The 17,200-nt window shown below is 55.4% G+C and overlaps 1 protein-coding gene across 3 annotated transcripts in view; it reads left to right on the top strand.

Annotated features, from left to right (window-relative positions):
- The window catches only part of GLI2 (GLI family zinc finger 2), a 263,236-nt gene that overhangs the window by 212,416 nt on the left and 33,620 nt on the right, over positions 1 to 17,200 (top strand). For all 3 annotated transcript variants that reach the window (XM_017891983.1, XM_017891984.1, XM_017891986.1), the window contains 2 exons: positions 7,088 to 7,290; positions 11,070 to 11,255. In XM_017891983.1, the coding sequence (XP_017747472.1) occupies positions 7,088 to 7,290; positions 11,070 to 11,255 (389 nt within the window). The remainder of the gene's footprint in view (positions 1 to 7,087; positions 7,291 to 11,069; positions 11,256 to 17,200) is intronic.

Below are 17,200 nucleotides of genomic sequence, written 5' to 3' on the forward strand. Positions count from 1 at the left end.
CTCATGGCAGCAAATGGGAAAGGGTCCTAGGATTTGATGCTGAAAGGTATGGACTGGGTCTACCCCACTCTCTGAGCTGCTTGCATTTGCTCATCTGCTAGATGACAGGGGTGAGCACTAATTGAGCACCTACTAAGTGCCTGGCGCTACACTGCATGCTTTCCATGCTTGGCTCATCCTACCTCACAGCTGCCCCACCTGCAGGCAAGGGATCCTGAGGCTCAGGGCACATAGCACTGAGGCTGCAACCGCACCAAAGCCATGATTCAGACCCAGATCTGTGACTTCAGGGTCCAGGTTCTGCTTACCAGTGGGAGTTGCCCCTTCAGCCTGCACTGCCCCAGAATCACCTTGGGGACCAGCTGAAGTTATGCCTGCCAGGGGACCACCAAGCCAACCTTCTCGAGAACTGAGACAGCAAGGGCGGAGCCAGCACCAGCCTGCATCTGGGCAGACCATTAGAGATGTCAGTGTGCCCGATCCGACTTCACAGAGGCAGAGAGGCTGGCCTTCTACTCCGGCTCTGCCACCTGTAGCTCTGCAGCTGTGGGCAAGTCGCATGACTTCCTTGAGTCTCGGTTTCCTGGTCTGTAAAATGGAGATAATGAAATCTGCCTTGCAGGCTTGCTGGATGTATTGCACATAGTAGGTGTTCTGCAAATGCTGACGACTTTGTCAGCAGCAGCAGCGTCCCTGTGGCAGTATCCGCAGGGTTAACACGGCAGCCGTCCAGTGACACCTCAGCCTAATTTGTGGTTCTCCCTTTTCCCCTCTTCCTCACTTCCATTCTTCCTTACTTCTCCTCGCCACCATGCTGACCCTTGGGCCTGGTCCTGAAGCCCCATCCAAGGGCTTTGCCAGGGATCTCCCACTAGGGAGGGAAGGAAAGAGGGAAGAGGAATGATCCTGCTAAGGAGAGGCCTTTCCTGGCTCTGCCCGCAACCTCCTGGGGCAAGGACCCAATCATGGCCAGCAGGCCAGAACCAGCATCGGGAAGAAGCACAGGTGTCCTCCATGCGGCAGAGTCAGCCCTGAGGCCGGGCTCCTGCTCTTTGTTGCTGCTGCCGCTGGTCACTAACACGTGCACAGCACACACATACACACACACACACACGAGGAGGAGGGGCTTTGATTGGTTGTCCTACTTACCCAGAGTCCACTGCTGTGCCTCATGCCCAGACACAGAAGGACATGCCCAGCTGCACCCTCCAGCCTCGGCCACTGTGGGCAGGCTGTCCAGGGACCCTTTCCTGTTCTGCAGGTGGGTGGATGGACAGGTCCGAGCAGCTATGGCTGGGGTCTGCCTTGCAGGGTGCCAGGCCCAGGATCATTCTGGGCAGTGGGAGGCTGAGTGGGGCAAAGCCTGCCTTGACAGGCCTTGGCAGTTCCCTAAGACGTAAAAACTTAACTCCAAGTGATTTAAGCAAGCAAACAAATGTCTTAGCTTACATAACTGAGAAGGCCAAGGATGCTGGCTTTAGGCAGAGGGGCTCAAATCAAGAAACTGTCTCTTCATCTCTCAGCTCTGTTGTTCTCTGTGTCATCTTCCTTCTTGGGCTCTCCCCTGGTGGCCTCCAGCAGCCCCAGGCTTGCACGCTACCAGCTCAGCAACCCTTGCAGACAGAGAGAACCAAAGACTGTAGCCAAAGCTGCTGTCTTGGGCACCTGCCCATCTCTGAACTCATCACAGTACTAGCGATATGGGATACGTTGATCAGCTGGGCTCAGGTCACGTGTCCCCTGCCCAGAGCAGCAGAAAGGAAGTGGGTTCAATATAGACCCAGCCCAAAGCACTCTGTGGGCTGCGCCCTGCCCCTCAGGCATAACCTTCATACACACACACACACACACACACACACACACACACACACACACCACAGCTTTGTGCTCCAGCCTTTCTTTGCACATGCTGCTTCCTTTGTTGATAATGCACTACCTCGTGAACTCCTGTTCATCCCTCAAGACCCAGCCCTAGTGTCATCTTCTCTGAGAAGCCTTCCTGCACACTTCCAGGCAGAGTTAGAGAATCACGCCTCTGCTGGAGCCCTTATCATACTGCCCGGTAAGTACCTGATTTCATGGGTCTGCCTCTTTCCTTCTGGGCTCTGAGCTCCCTACAGGTCATTAGGCACAGCCCTGTTGGGAGTGTGAACAAATATAAGAAGGAACAACTGGTGGCTCAGATGAGCTCAGAGCTGGACTGAGGGGAGAAGGCAATGCATAGGAACAGTGTCCTGAGCTGAGTCCTGCAGAAGAGCTGGCTGTGCCGCTGGTTGATTGTGCCATGGGAGTGTGTGAGGGTGTGCACATGTGTATCTGTGATGTAGGAGACTGTGACCATCTTTTAAATTGAGCTCATGCAGTTGGCTCCTCCTCCCATCCTGAAGGTAGTCTCTTTGAGTCTCTGCCCAGCTGTCAGAATTCAACGCCTGGTTGGCCACGGCTCACACCAAGGCTGGGTCCCTGCAGTACAGCAGTGTGGAAATGGAAGAAGAAAGGGAGGTTGCTGCTGGGGTCAGCCTGAAGCGGTGGCTCAGACTTCACCAGTAGTCGCCTTTCCTGGTGAAGTCTCCGTGGCTCGGTCGTCTGTTCACCAGCACTGGCAACACCCAGCATGATGAGACCCTCGGCTGCAGCCTGGGATGGGGGCAATTGTCCAAGAAAGAGGGGCGCTGGACCCTGAAGGACCTGCTGTGTGGTTTGGCAATGCTGGCGTGTTTCAGGGCTGCTGGGAAGCGCCCTCAGGCCCCACATGTTGTGTGATGCTGGCAGTTCTGCCTGTTCTGGCCCATTCCTCTGGCTGTGTTTGGTCTGTCAAAATGACCACCTCTAGGAACATGTGTGCCCCTGGATCCTTAGCGGTCATCACAGCACAGTGGGGTGGGGGGTTCCAGCTCCCAACCAGAGCAGGGTGGGATTGTGTGTGATGACCAGGTAGGGATGGGGTAGAGACCGGAGACAGAGAAGGAGCTGAAACAATGGGGAGAAAGCTCTCCTGCCCTCCCTGATCCTGCCCACGCCCTGAGCCCTGCTCACTACCAACCAGTGTCATCAAGAACACCCACTTCCCTGCCAGGGCATAGGCAAGGGCTCCAGCCCAGCCCCCTCTGGGTTGGTTATGGTTCTACCACCTGCTATCTGAGCACCCTTGGCCAAGGGACCTGGCCTATCTGGGGGTGTTCTCATCTGCAAGATGGGCATAAAGTGCCTGTGTTGTGAATGTTTTATTTGAATTCATAAAGGAAATATGTGCGTGTGCCCCACCGATGGCTGGCATACAGTCAGCCTTACCCTGGGGAGATGTCAGATAAGAGCATGACTGTGATCTTACTGGCCCTATGCAAAAGAGACATCTCGGGAAGCTTCCTGGAGGAACTGTCTAGATAGTCATTGATGGCTACGTTGGCCAATGGGCCTGTTGTCTCAGGTACTGTGTGCCCTGGGTTCCCCAACCAGCAGACACTCTATATTCTAAGTTGGCTTGTTGCTGAGGAGGGAAGGAAAGGGAGTTAATGTATATAAAGCCCCTACCAGGTGCCCGGCCCTGGTCTTTTCACACTACCCTGGTGAGGCACCAGAGAGGAGCAGCATTCTGGCTGAGACCACACAGCTAAGCGGGAAGGATTAGCGAGCCAGCGCCCTTGAGGGGGCAGGCAGTGCCCGGTGCAGTGTCCTGCCCCACCCCGCTGCATCTCCATACCATTTGTATCTGTCTCCGGGGGATGGCTCTGTGGCTCAGATCCCCCTCTTCCAGGTCTGGCAGTGCAGCCTTCCCTGGCACAGGGGAAGAGCAAGGGTTGCTCCGTACCTTTGAGTTGAACCTGTTGTAGGGGCTGGCCTGTCTCTCCACGGCCCCTAATAGAACCTGTTCTGGGGTAGGACAGTGGCCTCTCCCGGTTTCCTGTCTGGTCACACCAAGGGAACAGGCAGTCCCGGACAGCGGTGCTGTGATGGGGCGGGCAGCGCCTGGATTAGGGAGTCCAATCCCGGGAGTGAGGCTCGCTGGAGAGGCCTCCTGCTTGCCTCTCACTGGCCACACAGCATGGAGAGTGACTCCCCTGTCTGGACGCAGTGTGCTCGTGGTCAAGTGTAGTGGTTGGTGCCATTTTTCCATACCCACCTGTGGGGCACACAACCGGTGCTTACTTCATGGGGGCTGCCATGAGGATATAGTCCAGGTGCCCCTGCAGAGACCCCTGGACATCCCTACAGAGCCCAAGGCCTGAGAGAGCAAGAGGCTGCCCTGGGCTATACCTGGGCTCCTGATTCCCTTGGTGATGTACGCGGTGGGAAGGGGGAGGTGGAGTCTACGTTCCCCAAACCATGGCAACTGACTGCACTGTGGAGACGAAAGTCCCAGTTCCTCCATGTGTGACCCAGGCCCCACCTGCCACCTCCAGGCCCAGCTGCCTCCATGGCAGCCCCAGACAGTGGTGTGCATGTGGCCGTGACAACACCTCACTCCAGGCCTCTCAAGGGAGGCTCACCTGGCCAGTGGGATCTTGGTCACCTTGAGCAGACTGGGCCTGCAGTGTGGCCTCACCATGTAGCTTGAAATCCCCACGTGATCACTGACTTTCGCAGGGGGACTCAGCTGTGGTTGGCACACCCCACAGGGCAACCCTGGTGCCAGGGAGGCTGGCATTCCTGGGACCTAAGAAAGCCACCTAGGGCTGCCGGCATCTGATCACAGGCTACTGTGACCTCAAACCCTGGCTGGCATCCTGCAAGCTCTGGGAACCTGCTCTGCCTGGAGTGTCTGGGGAGGACTGAGCAGTCAGGACAGGAGGCACCTCAGCTATTCCCCCAGCCTGTAGACACCCTACATTCTGCTGAGCCACACTCAGGCTTCCGGAACTTGTATCCTTCAGTCCAGGTCCGCCCCCAGGAGCCATACAGAGGTGATGATGTCCCAGTGCCTTCTCTTCACAACCTGCACATCCCAAGGCAGGATGTGAGTGTCATCCTGCTGCAGTCACAGGCCGGAGCCCACAGGACCTGCCCTTAACCAGGGATGCATCAGCCTGGCCCCACTTCTCCTCTCCCGGGCACACATAGCAGCCCCTTCCTAGGCTAAAGCTGTTAAGCCCCCCGCATTTCATGCAGTTCCCATGCATAGGCACCCACCTCTACAGGCAGGCTGTGAGAACATCTTGAGGTTGTGTCTTGTGACTTACTCCACAGTCTCCCACCCATGGTGCTCAGTGGCTGGCACACAGACATGTGGCTGTCACTGATTCTGAAGGTAACTCTGAGCACCTGCATGGCGCCAGTTCCTTGCCAGGTGCTGAGCATGCAGAAGTGCCTCGGACATGCCCTGCTCCCAGGCAGAACCCGGGAACCTGGCAGATGCACCTGTCAGCTTGAGCCTGGAACAGTGCTCCCTAGGGGAGCACAGAGAAGGGATCTTGAGCCAAGAAAAGGGGCTTCAGAGAGGGTACCACCTGCTGGGCTGACAGGGATGAGTTTGCCACCACAGTATAGGGTGCAGGAAGGCATTGGAGGCCAAGGATTGGGGTAGGCAAAAAGACAGAAGCAGGTTCGTGGGATCTACATGAGCAGAGCAGTCACATTTGCTGAAGCTAGACAACCAGGCCGTGGAAGACTCCCTCCAGGCCCGGCGCAGCAGCCTCCCAGGGGGAAGTTTTTGAAACCCAGATGTGAGGACATCTGGATGACACCTGTTTGGGTCCTGGTTTGTACTGTACTGTAAGCCCAGTTTTCATGCACTATTGAGCATGATCAGTAATTATCTCTGGTCTGCTCAGCCAACAGACAAATCATTTCGTCCCTGAAATAACCGATTCCAACAGTGCCCTTTCACACGTCCAGCGACAATCCAGTGTGAAAACTGTGAGGGCCTCCTGGGCACTGCTGGGTTAGCCCTCAAAGTGTGGTTCTAACCCTGTAACAGCAGTTCTCCTTTCATGACTACCTGCCGTGTCTCTGGCACAGTTCTGGGGACTTTCATCCTCACAACAACCCTATGAAAAAGACACTACTACGATCCGAGTTCCGCAGATGAGGAAACTGAGGCTCGGAGAGGTTACAGCGTGATTCGGCTGGGGTTCTAACCCAGGTTTGTCTGACTCTAACACACTCTCTCTTTTTGCACAATGTCAAATTATGGACTGAAGAAATCAAAGTGAAATCTTGTGGTTTCTGGTTGCTGGTGACTTAGCTGTGGTTTCGCAGCTGCTTCACCGTAAAGTCTGATTCATCTTTAATGAGAGAGTTTTGGAGTAGATTACCTCAAAATACACCTGCAGCTGCATAGAGGCCCCAGGTCAGCAGACCTGACATAAGGGCCCGAGGTCACATTGAGTGGATTCCATGACTCTTGGTGGCCAGATTGGGGGACATGGGGGTGGACCCTGGCCATGCCAGCCCAAGCCAGGGGCACCAAGCCAAATGCACACCTGACTGTTGGGGCATCTGAGAAGGGTGGCTTTGTTAGTGCTAGGAGGAATTCCATGGCGAGGAGATATTCCACGATTTTAGTTGGGGCTCACCAATTTCAAAACTCGCCTTGAATCCTGACCCTGCGGCCGAGCTGGTCACACCAGCAACCAACCATCCAACTGAAGCCAGAAATTCTCCACTTGCAGGGCATCTCCTGATCCCCTGTCTTTTCACATATCCTGTTAGCAGTATGAGCTCTTTGCGTTTTACCCGTGGTATTCGTATTTTCATATTCTTTTTCATACATGTTTCTAGCATGCAGGCCTGTGCCCAGCCCCGAGGAGGCACTGGGGAAGCCGCAGTGCAACTGTGACGTGTGGGCGGCCAGGTGTGCCCGTGCTCCAGCAAGTCCAGTCGCGGGTGCGAGGTCCATTCTCCAGCGTGGGACTGGCGAGTGGGCGCACGCACCAGCATGGAGCTTTCAGTCTGCATTCGCTGGCTAATGCTTGAGAGTTCGGACTCTAATTCACAGATGACCAGGGGATGTCGGTGTAGCAAATAATAAGTGCAGGTTGTTCTGGAAAGTCTTTCCAGGAGAGACAAGGACTGTCCATGTAGGTTTTGGGGTCTTGGTGGGGTTCCCTCTGTGTCCTCCTTCTTAGACGGCTGTCCATTGTCTCTGCAGGCCCCCGACCCTGAGCGGCAGCCCTGTCATCTCTGACATCTCCTTGATCCAGCTTTCCCCACACCCAGCTGGCCCTGGGGAGTCCCCCTTCAACGCCCCCCACCCATACGTGAACCCCCACATGGAGCACTACCTCCGTTCTGTGCACAGCAGCCCCACGCTTTCCATGATCTCTGCGGCCAGGGGCCTCAGCCCCGCTGACGGTGAGTAGGGTCTGGGGATGGGGAGGGGCAGCTAGGGCATTGGGGCGGGGCACAGCCAGCCTCTCTCGCACTAACACTGTCAACTCCCCAGCCTTGGTCTCCTTGAACAGTGACCAGGCTGGCGTTCCTTCACACTTCTTCCAAACAACAGGTTTTTGGTTTTTATGCTCATTAAAGAGCACTTGGTAAGCACTCTTTTGCATGCAAACCATACATGATTTACCATAATAATAACAGTAAGGGTCTATCCAGGTAGGTCCTGTGTAGCTGAGAACCACTGGTTGTAACCAACCAAAGTCTGCAGGAGCTGGTGTTAGGAAAGGGGATGTTGTGTTGGGGTGTCTCGGCGGAGTGGGCTGGCTGCTGCCTGCGTCTCTGTTAGATCTACCCCTTGCGGGTTAATGCAGGAGGCCTCCAAGTGGCAGCCCAGGCCCTGGGGCTCCGGGGATGAAGCTGTGGCATTGTGTCTTTCAGTTCAGATGCTTGACAGAGAAAATTGATTGGCCCGGCTCAGAGATCAGATGGCCACCCCTGATGTGACTAATTTCAGCCAGAAAAGGGCAGGGTCACATGGTACAAATATGTCTTTATATGTATAAAGCAGATTTAAGTTTTATACTTCTAGTCCCCACCCACCCCACCAACAGACACATGCAGACACATATTAGTAACCCAGACATTTGGGGACCAGTCCCACCCCTGCCGTCTCCCTGGGAAGTGCAACCCCACCCATAGCGTGGCATGGCCCCGTGCCACCCCGACAGTGCTGTTCGCCACTCATTGTCCCCATCCTTGAAAGCAACCAAGTGCATCTTCTCAGAATACACGAAGCTGAGACTTGACCTCTCAGGCTAGAGGACATCTGCAACTTGAACTTGAGAGCCCCATGGGCAGAGGCTCTAGGAAATGTGGTCCCAGTGAGTCTCTTATCACTACCAGCATTCTCCCCCAGAGGAATGCATCCTCTTCCAACTGGTGGGTGTGACCATGAGTTGAAGCAGAGTCCTGGCTCTGAGAATGTGCAGGCTGGAATTTCACAATGAAAAGGAGGCTTCCAGTTTTCAAATGTGCAGAAAGCCTCCGTGAAGCGTTGACTCATCTTCCTGGCATGGAAGTTTCCACTTTGCCTGGTCCTCACCAGAGAGAAACCAAACAAGGCAAATGGTTGTAGCCAGGGGGCTTGAAAATGGCTAGCCGGAATGTGGCACCATTCTGAAATGGCCCCTCAAAGTCAGAAGTCAGCCCTGAACTCTGCGTGTGTCACCTCTGTGGCCGTGACCAAGCTGGGGTGCCCTGAGGCCTGTGCTGCCTCTACGCCCGGCTGCTATCTTGTGGACAGTGGGCCCAGCCCTGTCCACATCACTCCTGAGGTCCCAGTGCTGGGATTACAGGCATGAGCCACCGTGCCACGTCCATGACGGGCTGACCAAGAGTGAGAGGACACAGGTCAGGTTCCAGATTCTGCCTGGCTCATACTAACACTGTCAGCTCCCCAGCCTTGGTTCCCTTGGACAATGACCAGGCTGGCGTCCCTTCATACTACTCCTGAACAACAGGTTGATGCTCACACCTAGTATGGCAGCTGAGGGGTGCCACCCAAAACACAGGTCCACAGCCTAACCCCCAAACCTGTGGGTATTCCCTCATTTGGAAAAGCGGTCTTTGCAGATGTCATTAAGTTAGGTCTCTTAAGCTGAAGAGATCATCCCAGATGATCCACACAGGCCCTAAATCCACTAACTGGTGTCCTTACAAGAGACAGACAGAGAAGGCAGACACATTCACGCCCATCCAGGGACACACAGAGTCCCAGAGGAGAAGGCGATGTGAAGGCAGAGGCACAGATGGGAGTGATACGGCCACAAGCAGGAAGCTGGCAACCAACAGAAACTGGAAGAGGCCAGCAACCATCTTCCCCTTAAGCCTCTGGAGGGAGCACAACCCTGCCAGCACCTTAATTTCAGATTTCTGGCCTCCAGAACTGTGAGAGAATAAAGTTCTGTTGTTTTAACAACAGTTAACACCAAGTTTATGCTAATCTGTTACAGCATTTACCCCGGGAAACTAATACACCTGGTAACAGGGCTTCCAGGGAAGAGGCAGAAGGAACCTGGCTGCTCTCCCAGGGCCGGGGCCATGAGAGATGTCCGTGGGAGGAAGGAACAAAGCACCCTCCTGGAGATGCTCAGGAACTAGGGACACTGTATTCCACTGACTGCAGTGTAGCCCATGAAGAGCTGGGTGGGCTGGGCACAGTGGCTCATGCCTGTAATCTCCGGATTTGGGGAGGCCAGGTGGGAGGATCACTTGAGCCCAGGAGTTCAAGCCTGCAGTGAGCTAAGAGCGCACCACTGCACTTCAGCTTGGGCAACAGAGTGAGATCCTGTCTCTAAAAAAAACATTTAAAAAGGAGCTGGGGGTGGTGAGACAGAGCTGCCCCTGGAGGAGAGGCCTTCGACCAATGGAGCACCATGCTATCTATGCATGAGTTCAAGATAGACACTGAGGTAGCTCCTGGAACACCCACGTACCTACCCACAGCCCCACGACATAGCAGGGACCTGGCTAATTTGCATGGCCCTGGCTCCCACAGGAAGTAGACCAGGTACTCCGAGGCCTCATCAGCCCTTGGGCTACTAAGTGACCAAGGATGGCAGATTAGGCTCAAGAGCAACTGGCAGGAGGTCCGAATTCGAGTCCTGTGTGCCCTGCTCGGTACCAGCCCCAGAGCCTGCCGCGTGAGGTTTGGAAGCTCATCGGTGATCCGAGGCGGTGTTGGCCAGACCATGCGTGACTGGGGTCAAATGGGATCTCCAGGGAAGGTTTTGAGGGAAGGTGGGTAGGCAGGAAGGAGTAGGGGAGGGAACTTTGGGCATGGACAATGGAGGCAGAGGCTGTGGGCGATCAGCCTGGCAGGAGGCCTGAACTCTTGGGAGATGCAACAGGAGATGGCGAGAAGGAGGCAGAGGAGGATGGCAGCTTCCATGGCCCGGTCTCCTGTTTCTGTGAAGCACGTAAGAGAGCTCTTTTGGAATTTGTCGAGACTGCTAACAGAAAGGCTGCAGTGCACAGTGGTTAGGAGCTTGCTTCCTAGATTCAGACTGCCCTCTTTGCACACCTGTGGACTCTCGATGGGGCTGCTAGGTTTCCAAGCTCCCATTCGTTTCCTGACACCATCCTGCTGAGGGCCAGCCTCCCTCCAATGCTCTGAATTTCATCCTCACTGCCTCTTTCCTAAGCCCTGGGCAGGGCTGACCTCAGGGTTAACGCAGACAGCCCCGAAGCTCTGCGCTGCAGGGATAAGGATGTATGCAGGCCAGGAACTTTATCTGGCCAGGCCTGGCACCCTGACAGTGATCTCACCCTGAATGTTCAGGCACAGACTGACCTGGCCCAGCCGCGTGCCGCCGAGGTGCCTCTGTTTGCACCTTCTTTTAACTTTGAAGACTCTGCTGGACTATGGATCCTGTTGACCTGGAGCTCCGGGATTCTGAGGGGCATGGAAGCAGAGTAGGGAAAGATTGTTTATGAATGTGATGAAATGGGGGAGTATGGAGGTCGGAGTTGGGCCTCCTTCAGCAGCAACACTGCAGCTCATGCCAGCCAGGCCCAGGCCCAGGCCCAGCACAGTGCAGACAGTGGGGCAGCGGGGTGAAAGTGCCGAGGAGAGAACCCCCCACACCAGGTGTGCATTTCTCTTTGCTTTTTTTTTTTTTGTCAGGAAAAGGCGCAGCCAGTGCCAGGTTCTGACGGCTTCTTTCTCTCCCCTCTGCCCACAGTGGCCCAGGAGCACCTTAAGGAGAGGGGACTGTTCGGCCTTCCTGCTCCAGGCACCACCCCCTCAGACTATTACCACCAGATGACCCTCGTGGCAGGCCACCCCGCACCCTACGGGGACCTGCTGATGCAGAGCGGGGGTGCTGCCAGCGCACCCCATCTCCACGACTACCTCAACCCAGTGGACGGTGAGTGACGGCCCCGAGGGGCTGAGGATGGGGCTAGCAGGTCCCCTCTTGAGGCTGAGAAGGTCACTCGCTGTTTCTTTTGGAGACGAGGGCCCTTAAGGAGAGGTCGGGCTGTACCTTGATGCCTTGCAGAATGGCTGTCCATAGACACTGAATCTTTGGACAACACTTACTGAGTCACCACGGGCTAGGAAGCATTGTAAGCATCGCAGACACCACAGCAAATGAAGCTGGAACTTACAGTGTGATGGGGAGAAACAGATGCTAAGCATCTCTAGGAATTACATATGAAAGTAGCCAATTACAAATGGACCGGGGAAACAAAGCAGGGGCAGGGGAGTGAGCACTGGGTGAGTGGGGTGCAGTTTGGGATGGGGAAGTCAGAGGAAGCCTCACTGGGAAGTTGAAATCTGGGGGCGAGTGCTCCAGGCAGAGGAAACTGCAGTGCAAAGGGCCTGAGGCAGCAGTGGGCCTGCCGAGCTCAAGAAACAGCCAGGAGGCCAGTGCCAGCTGTGAGGAGTGGGAGTGGGGGTGAGGCCAGAGTTTCTAAGTGGGGTCTTGCCAACCAGTGCACCTCAGAAAAGACTGGCTTTCACTGGAGATGAGGCTGGGCAGAGGAGAAAAGAGAGCTGACTGACTCACACAAGGAATCTCCTTCCGTGCTCATGTGAGAATTGATTTGGGGGCAAGATGGAGGCAGGAGGTCCAGTTAGTAGAGGTGGGGAGAAGGGGCCAGGTCTCGGGAAGACCGTGAAGGTAGAACCACAGGATGTGCTCCCAGCTAGAATATAGAGTTGAGAGAAAGAAGGGAGTTGAAGTTGACCACAGGGTCTCGGGCCTGAGCATTTGAAGGATGGAGTAGTAACTGATCTGGGAGGCTATAGGTGGGGCCCTCATAGAAGGGAGGGAAGTCAGGTATCCTGGGTAGATGATGCTTTTGGTGCCTGTTAGACACGAAGTCCTTCCCACCCACCAAATGCCATCCTCACAGCTGCTTTCAGAGGGACACCTGTGACCCTCTCACCATGAGCCCTGGGGTCAGCATGGAGCCTGTCTCAGGGAATAGTGGAGTGGGTGGAAGGCTCAGCACCCCCTCTCATCCCCTAGTCAGTGCCACTCCACCTGCAGGTCCTGGAGCCCTGGCCGGTGGCGCACAGGGATGCAGGGCAGCCAGTAGAGCCGGAAGCCACCGCTGGGGACAGGCAGGCACCTCCTGCAGAGCCAGCCTCCTCGAGCCCTGCCTGGGGTGGTGGTTTCACTCCCTGATAGCCCACGGCAGGGAGACCGTTCTGCAGGAGCAGCCCTGGTGTCTGCAGGGCCGTTCAGCCTGTAGCAGGTTGGGGATCGGCTGGTGGGAAGTCACGTGGGACCAGGCAGGGCCGTGAGATTCAGGGTGGGCTACCGCCTTTGCTCACCCTGACCCTCCCCCAGGGCTCTGTTCCAGGAGAACCCTTCACTTCCCTAAGGCCTGGCTGAAATCTCGCCTCCTCCAGGAAGTCTCCCTGGAAGCCTTATCCTTTGCTTTCCCCTGCCCCCTTCAGTCACTGGGACAGCTCCCTCCTCTGGCTCCTACTTCATTCTTTGCCTGGCCCACCTCATACTTACAGCAGCCTCCTCAGCTATCTTGAGCATCTCCTGCTTCCCAAGAAGAGTTTTGCTGAGAAGAGGGCGGCTGACCTCCGAGGCTGGCCCCTCATGGATGTGGTCCTCACCAGGCCCTGATGATCAGGAGGCCATAACATGCCTCAGTGATGCCACCAGAATTTGGTCCCTGTGTCTGTCCCGTTCTTCCTTGCCTTTCCCAGCATGGTGTTTAGTCCAGGGTTAAGCACAGCATCCAGATGTTCAACAACACCTCTCGGCTCTGTAGGACATTGACGTCCCTCTGAGTACATACACGTCTGTGTGCTCTGTTCCCGTCTCCTCTCAGCAGCCCTACATGGTGCTCCCACGAGCCACAGTGAGGTGTCAGAGGTGCTGAGAGAAAGTTGTGTGCTAGACACGCTTCTTGCCAATATTAGAAACCTAATAGCAGCAACCGAATGCATGAAGGATCATGTGCAAATTGTCACACCCAAATGTCAGCTTCTTCCAAGCAGGACCCTTCTTCCAAGGGACTGAGGGTGGCATCAGGACAATAGGAAAGTGGACGAGGCAGAGAAACCATGGCCAAGAGAGGTAAGATGAGGCAGGTGTCCCCACAGGGCAGGAAAGGCTAAGCCAGGCAGCCAGGAGTCATCCAGTGATTTGCAGCATGAGCGTCTGCTGTGTGTGTGTAAGTGTGTGTGTGTGTATGTGCATGCATGAGAGACAGTGAATTGGAATGCAAACTGCCTCTGTTCTGTGCATTTACACACATTCTTCCATGTAACTCCCTTAGCCACCTTCTGAGGCTAGAAATATGCTCCTTACTCTAAGATGAGCAAATGGGCTCCCCAACATCTAGGCTTGCCCCAAGCCTTGCTCTGTTTGTTACCAGCACCATCTGCCCTTCCCTGGGCTGCAGTTTCCAGCAGCACATGCACCTGACCAACCATGAGCCCTGGCCCCAGGGAGGGCCAGCCAGGCCAGGTGAACTTGGGCTCAGCCCAGAGCAGCTGGGCCAGAGCCAGAGGGGAGAAGTCGTACAGCGAGCTCCAGGGCAGGCCTGGGTCAGGCCTGGCTGCACGGTGTCCTCCCTGTGGTAGCTGGGCTCAGAGGTGGTGACAGGACTGAAGGGCTGTGGAGTGACGATCCCAAGCCCTGCGAGCTGTGTGGATTAAACACATTGACTGAGATGGCACGTGTGAGCCTGGCCCAGTGCCTGGCATACAGCAGGTGCTGGAATAATGCTGGTGCAGGTCTCTTTCCACCAGTATATCTTTCCCTCTTTAAATCCACTCCCTCTTGCAGGATTCTGTCTTCATTGTAGGCAGCTCTGTCCATCTGCTGCCTAAGCCCAGGTCCAGGTCCTCCCAGACCTTTTCCTTGCCATCTCCCATCCATCCCATCCTGTCCCCCAGGCCTCCAAGTGTGGCATGTCACCCTTCCCGGGCCAGCCAGTGACATGTCACCCTCATAGCACTGCTCCATGGCTGCTGCTCATCCAGCATTCCCATCTTTATCCTCTCCGCCATCCTGTGATCGGTCCGTGCCCCTTCTAGCCCCCTCAGGATAAAATTCAGACTTTAGAACCCCCGTCTAGAGGCCTTCCTCTCCAGCTCCTCTCTCCCCACCTGCACACTGTGGTCTTGCCATACACTGCCCCACCTGCAGGTCCCCAGATACCTCCCTGAGCTCGTCCCTGCACAGTGTCCTATGCATGGGGCCGTAGGCCTTCTCCTGAGACCCCACAAGAATCCAGCTCCCGGCCTCTCAAGCCACCACCTAGCTCCACTGTGCTAGTGGGACTCAAGGTGCCCCCAACTGGAACTGGCTGGGACATCTCCTTACATATGGCCAGATGGCCGGCCCCGCCAGGTCTGGGAGCACATCTGGCAAGGAGCGGGTCCTCTGTGTTTGTTGGGTGAGTAAGTGAATGAGTGAATGGCATTTAGAAAAGACCCTGGAATGTAAAGAGACGCTCCAGCTAAGGAAGGAAGCACTCGAGGAACGTAGCTGTTGGCTCACAGGGGGCTGGAAGGGGCTAGGGAGTGGTTTTGCCTTCCAGGCACTCAGCATTTGGCAGCCCCTGGGGCTGAGCATCTGGGAAGCAGCAGAGGAGCGCAGAGGTGAGCTCAGCAGTGGGCGCGAGAGCTCCCAGCCCTCCAGTGGCTGCTGGTTAACTCCTCACACCCCACCCGCCGTGCCTTCTCCGCCTCCACCTTGGGAACACATCTGGCTTCAGGATGCGAGGGTAGTGGGGAAGCATCACCGGATTCCAGAGCTGGCCTGAGCAGGGATATCGGTTTCTCTGGCTCCAGCATGGGGTGGGCGTGGGGACATTTTTCCTATCCATGGATTTCAGGAGCAGATGACTTCTTTCCCTTTGTTCCCAGTTACAATCCAAGAAAATCAGAGTAGTCCAGGATTGTCCCAGTTTTTATTGCTACTTAATACATTTTTTCCAAAACCAGTTTCAACTAGAACCAGAACCTTCACTTCAACTTTTAAAAATGCTTTCTACACTTCCACTCAGCTCCGACGCCTGCGTGGACGGTTTCTCATGTATGTCTCCAGGAGACGCTGAACACAACACCAGCGCTCTCGGCCAGGCGGCTGAGGCTGGACCTGTCTCTGGGGTGTCCCCCGGCCCCTCCCCTCCCGTGAACCATGGGAGCCAGGGAGGTGTTTTCGGTGGGTGCCTGCTCCATGGGTCTGTGCCGGTCCCTCCTGGAAAGCTCCAGACCACCCAGCAGAGAATGTGATTGAGTGTTTCCAGTAGGTTTCTTTTTGCCCAAATTCTCACTGAGAAAATTGTGTAGACCATCCCTGGCACCAGCAGTGCAGCTCAGGAGACCTGTGGAAGGGGCCTGGCTCTCTCTGAGGAATATGTGCTCACACCAGGAAGCCCCCATACACATCGTCTTGAGCACGTGAGCTCTGTGCAGGCGCAGGGGGCCTGGAGAGCTCATGGACAGCCAAGGAGAACAGGCCTTCTCTCTCTGCCTTTCTCTGTCTCTGTGTCTCATGCACACACACTGGTTGATTCGGCAGGTGTTTACTGGGCACCTTCTATGTAGCAGGTGGGTTCTAGGTCTAGGGACGCAACGCATCATGAGCAGCACACACGCCCTGCCTTCCTGGTGCCTGAGCTCCAGTGCAGCCCTGTGTGCACTCCCGGGCGGGACCAGGAATACCTGTCCTGACCTGATGGCCCTCTTACCCCAGCCTCCTTTCTCAGCACCTTCATTCATGGTCCCAGAGGAGGGAGCACTGTACAGGAGAGAACTTTCCAGAGGCTTTGAATGTCCAGCCAAGGCATGGAGAGGGATCTGCCAAGCAGCAGGGCGAGCAGGGAGAGGTGGGTGGAAACTCCATGTGGGTCCTCATCCTGCAGGGCCTTGTCCCCAGTATACCCGTTTGCAAACCACCAGCCCAATTTTTACCTTAGCTGAGTGCCACCTGCACAATTGTGTATTTAATAATATTTTTTAACAGACTCACCTTTTGGGGTTAAATAAATGGTTCTTGAAGTGGGACAATGTATTTTTTCCTGAAATGAAAAAATCTAATCCCTGTCTGAGGAGGATGTTCCTGTCTCTGTCTCCATCAAACCTAAAATAGCCTCATCTGGGCCGTGTGTAGCCCTACGTTTGGGAACACACTGCAGTGGTGGAAGAAAGGCCAGAAGCTAGAGAGGACTCTATGACACTCTTGTGGGATTGAACAGCCAAACCTGCGTTCCTCCTGGGGCACTGAGGCCAGGGTGCTGGCAGGACAGAGGGATTTCCCAGGCTCTGATGAAAACCCACCCTCCCTGGTCTTCCAGTGGTGGGTGAAGGCCCATTTCCTCTTGTTCTTAACGGGGTCCTGATTTACAGCAGGAAGACAGGAGCGCTGCTGCGTGGGAAGGTGATAGAGAACCAGTCAGGGAACCAAGGTCATCATTCTGCTGAGCGGCTCCCTGGAGAGCGGGGAATTCACCGGTTGTCACCCGGGCCCTAAAATGGAATTTTCTCATGTTATGCTGTTGAATATTGGTGATTTAACAACAGAACAGCCACCCCCTCCCGCCTCCACCACATTGAGAAGATTGAGCTGTTTCCGATTGAAATGTTGTCTGTTTACAGCTCATACTTCCTCCAAGCCATGCATTTTATTGTCATATTGACACTAATTTGGCTCGGATGTCACCTCCATTCTGACGCCCGTTCTTTATGCTGCCTGTGGATCCGGGGGGTTTTCAGAAACCAATTACATTGATCAAACCCAGAGAGGCAGGAAGAGCTGGTGGAGGGGCTGCCAGAGGCCCAAGTCAGGCAGGGATCCCTTGCCTAGCCCAAGACAGGAAGGGGAACCGAGGC

The sequence above is a fragment of the Rhinopithecus bieti genome, unplaced genomic scaffold (assembly GCF_001698545.2).
Source record: "Rhinopithecus bieti isolate Rb0 unplaced genomic scaffold, ASM169854v2 scaffold_19969, whole genome shotgun sequence".
NCBI lineage: Eukaryota > Metazoa > Chordata > Mammalia > Primates > Cercopithecidae > Rhinopithecus > Rhinopithecus bieti.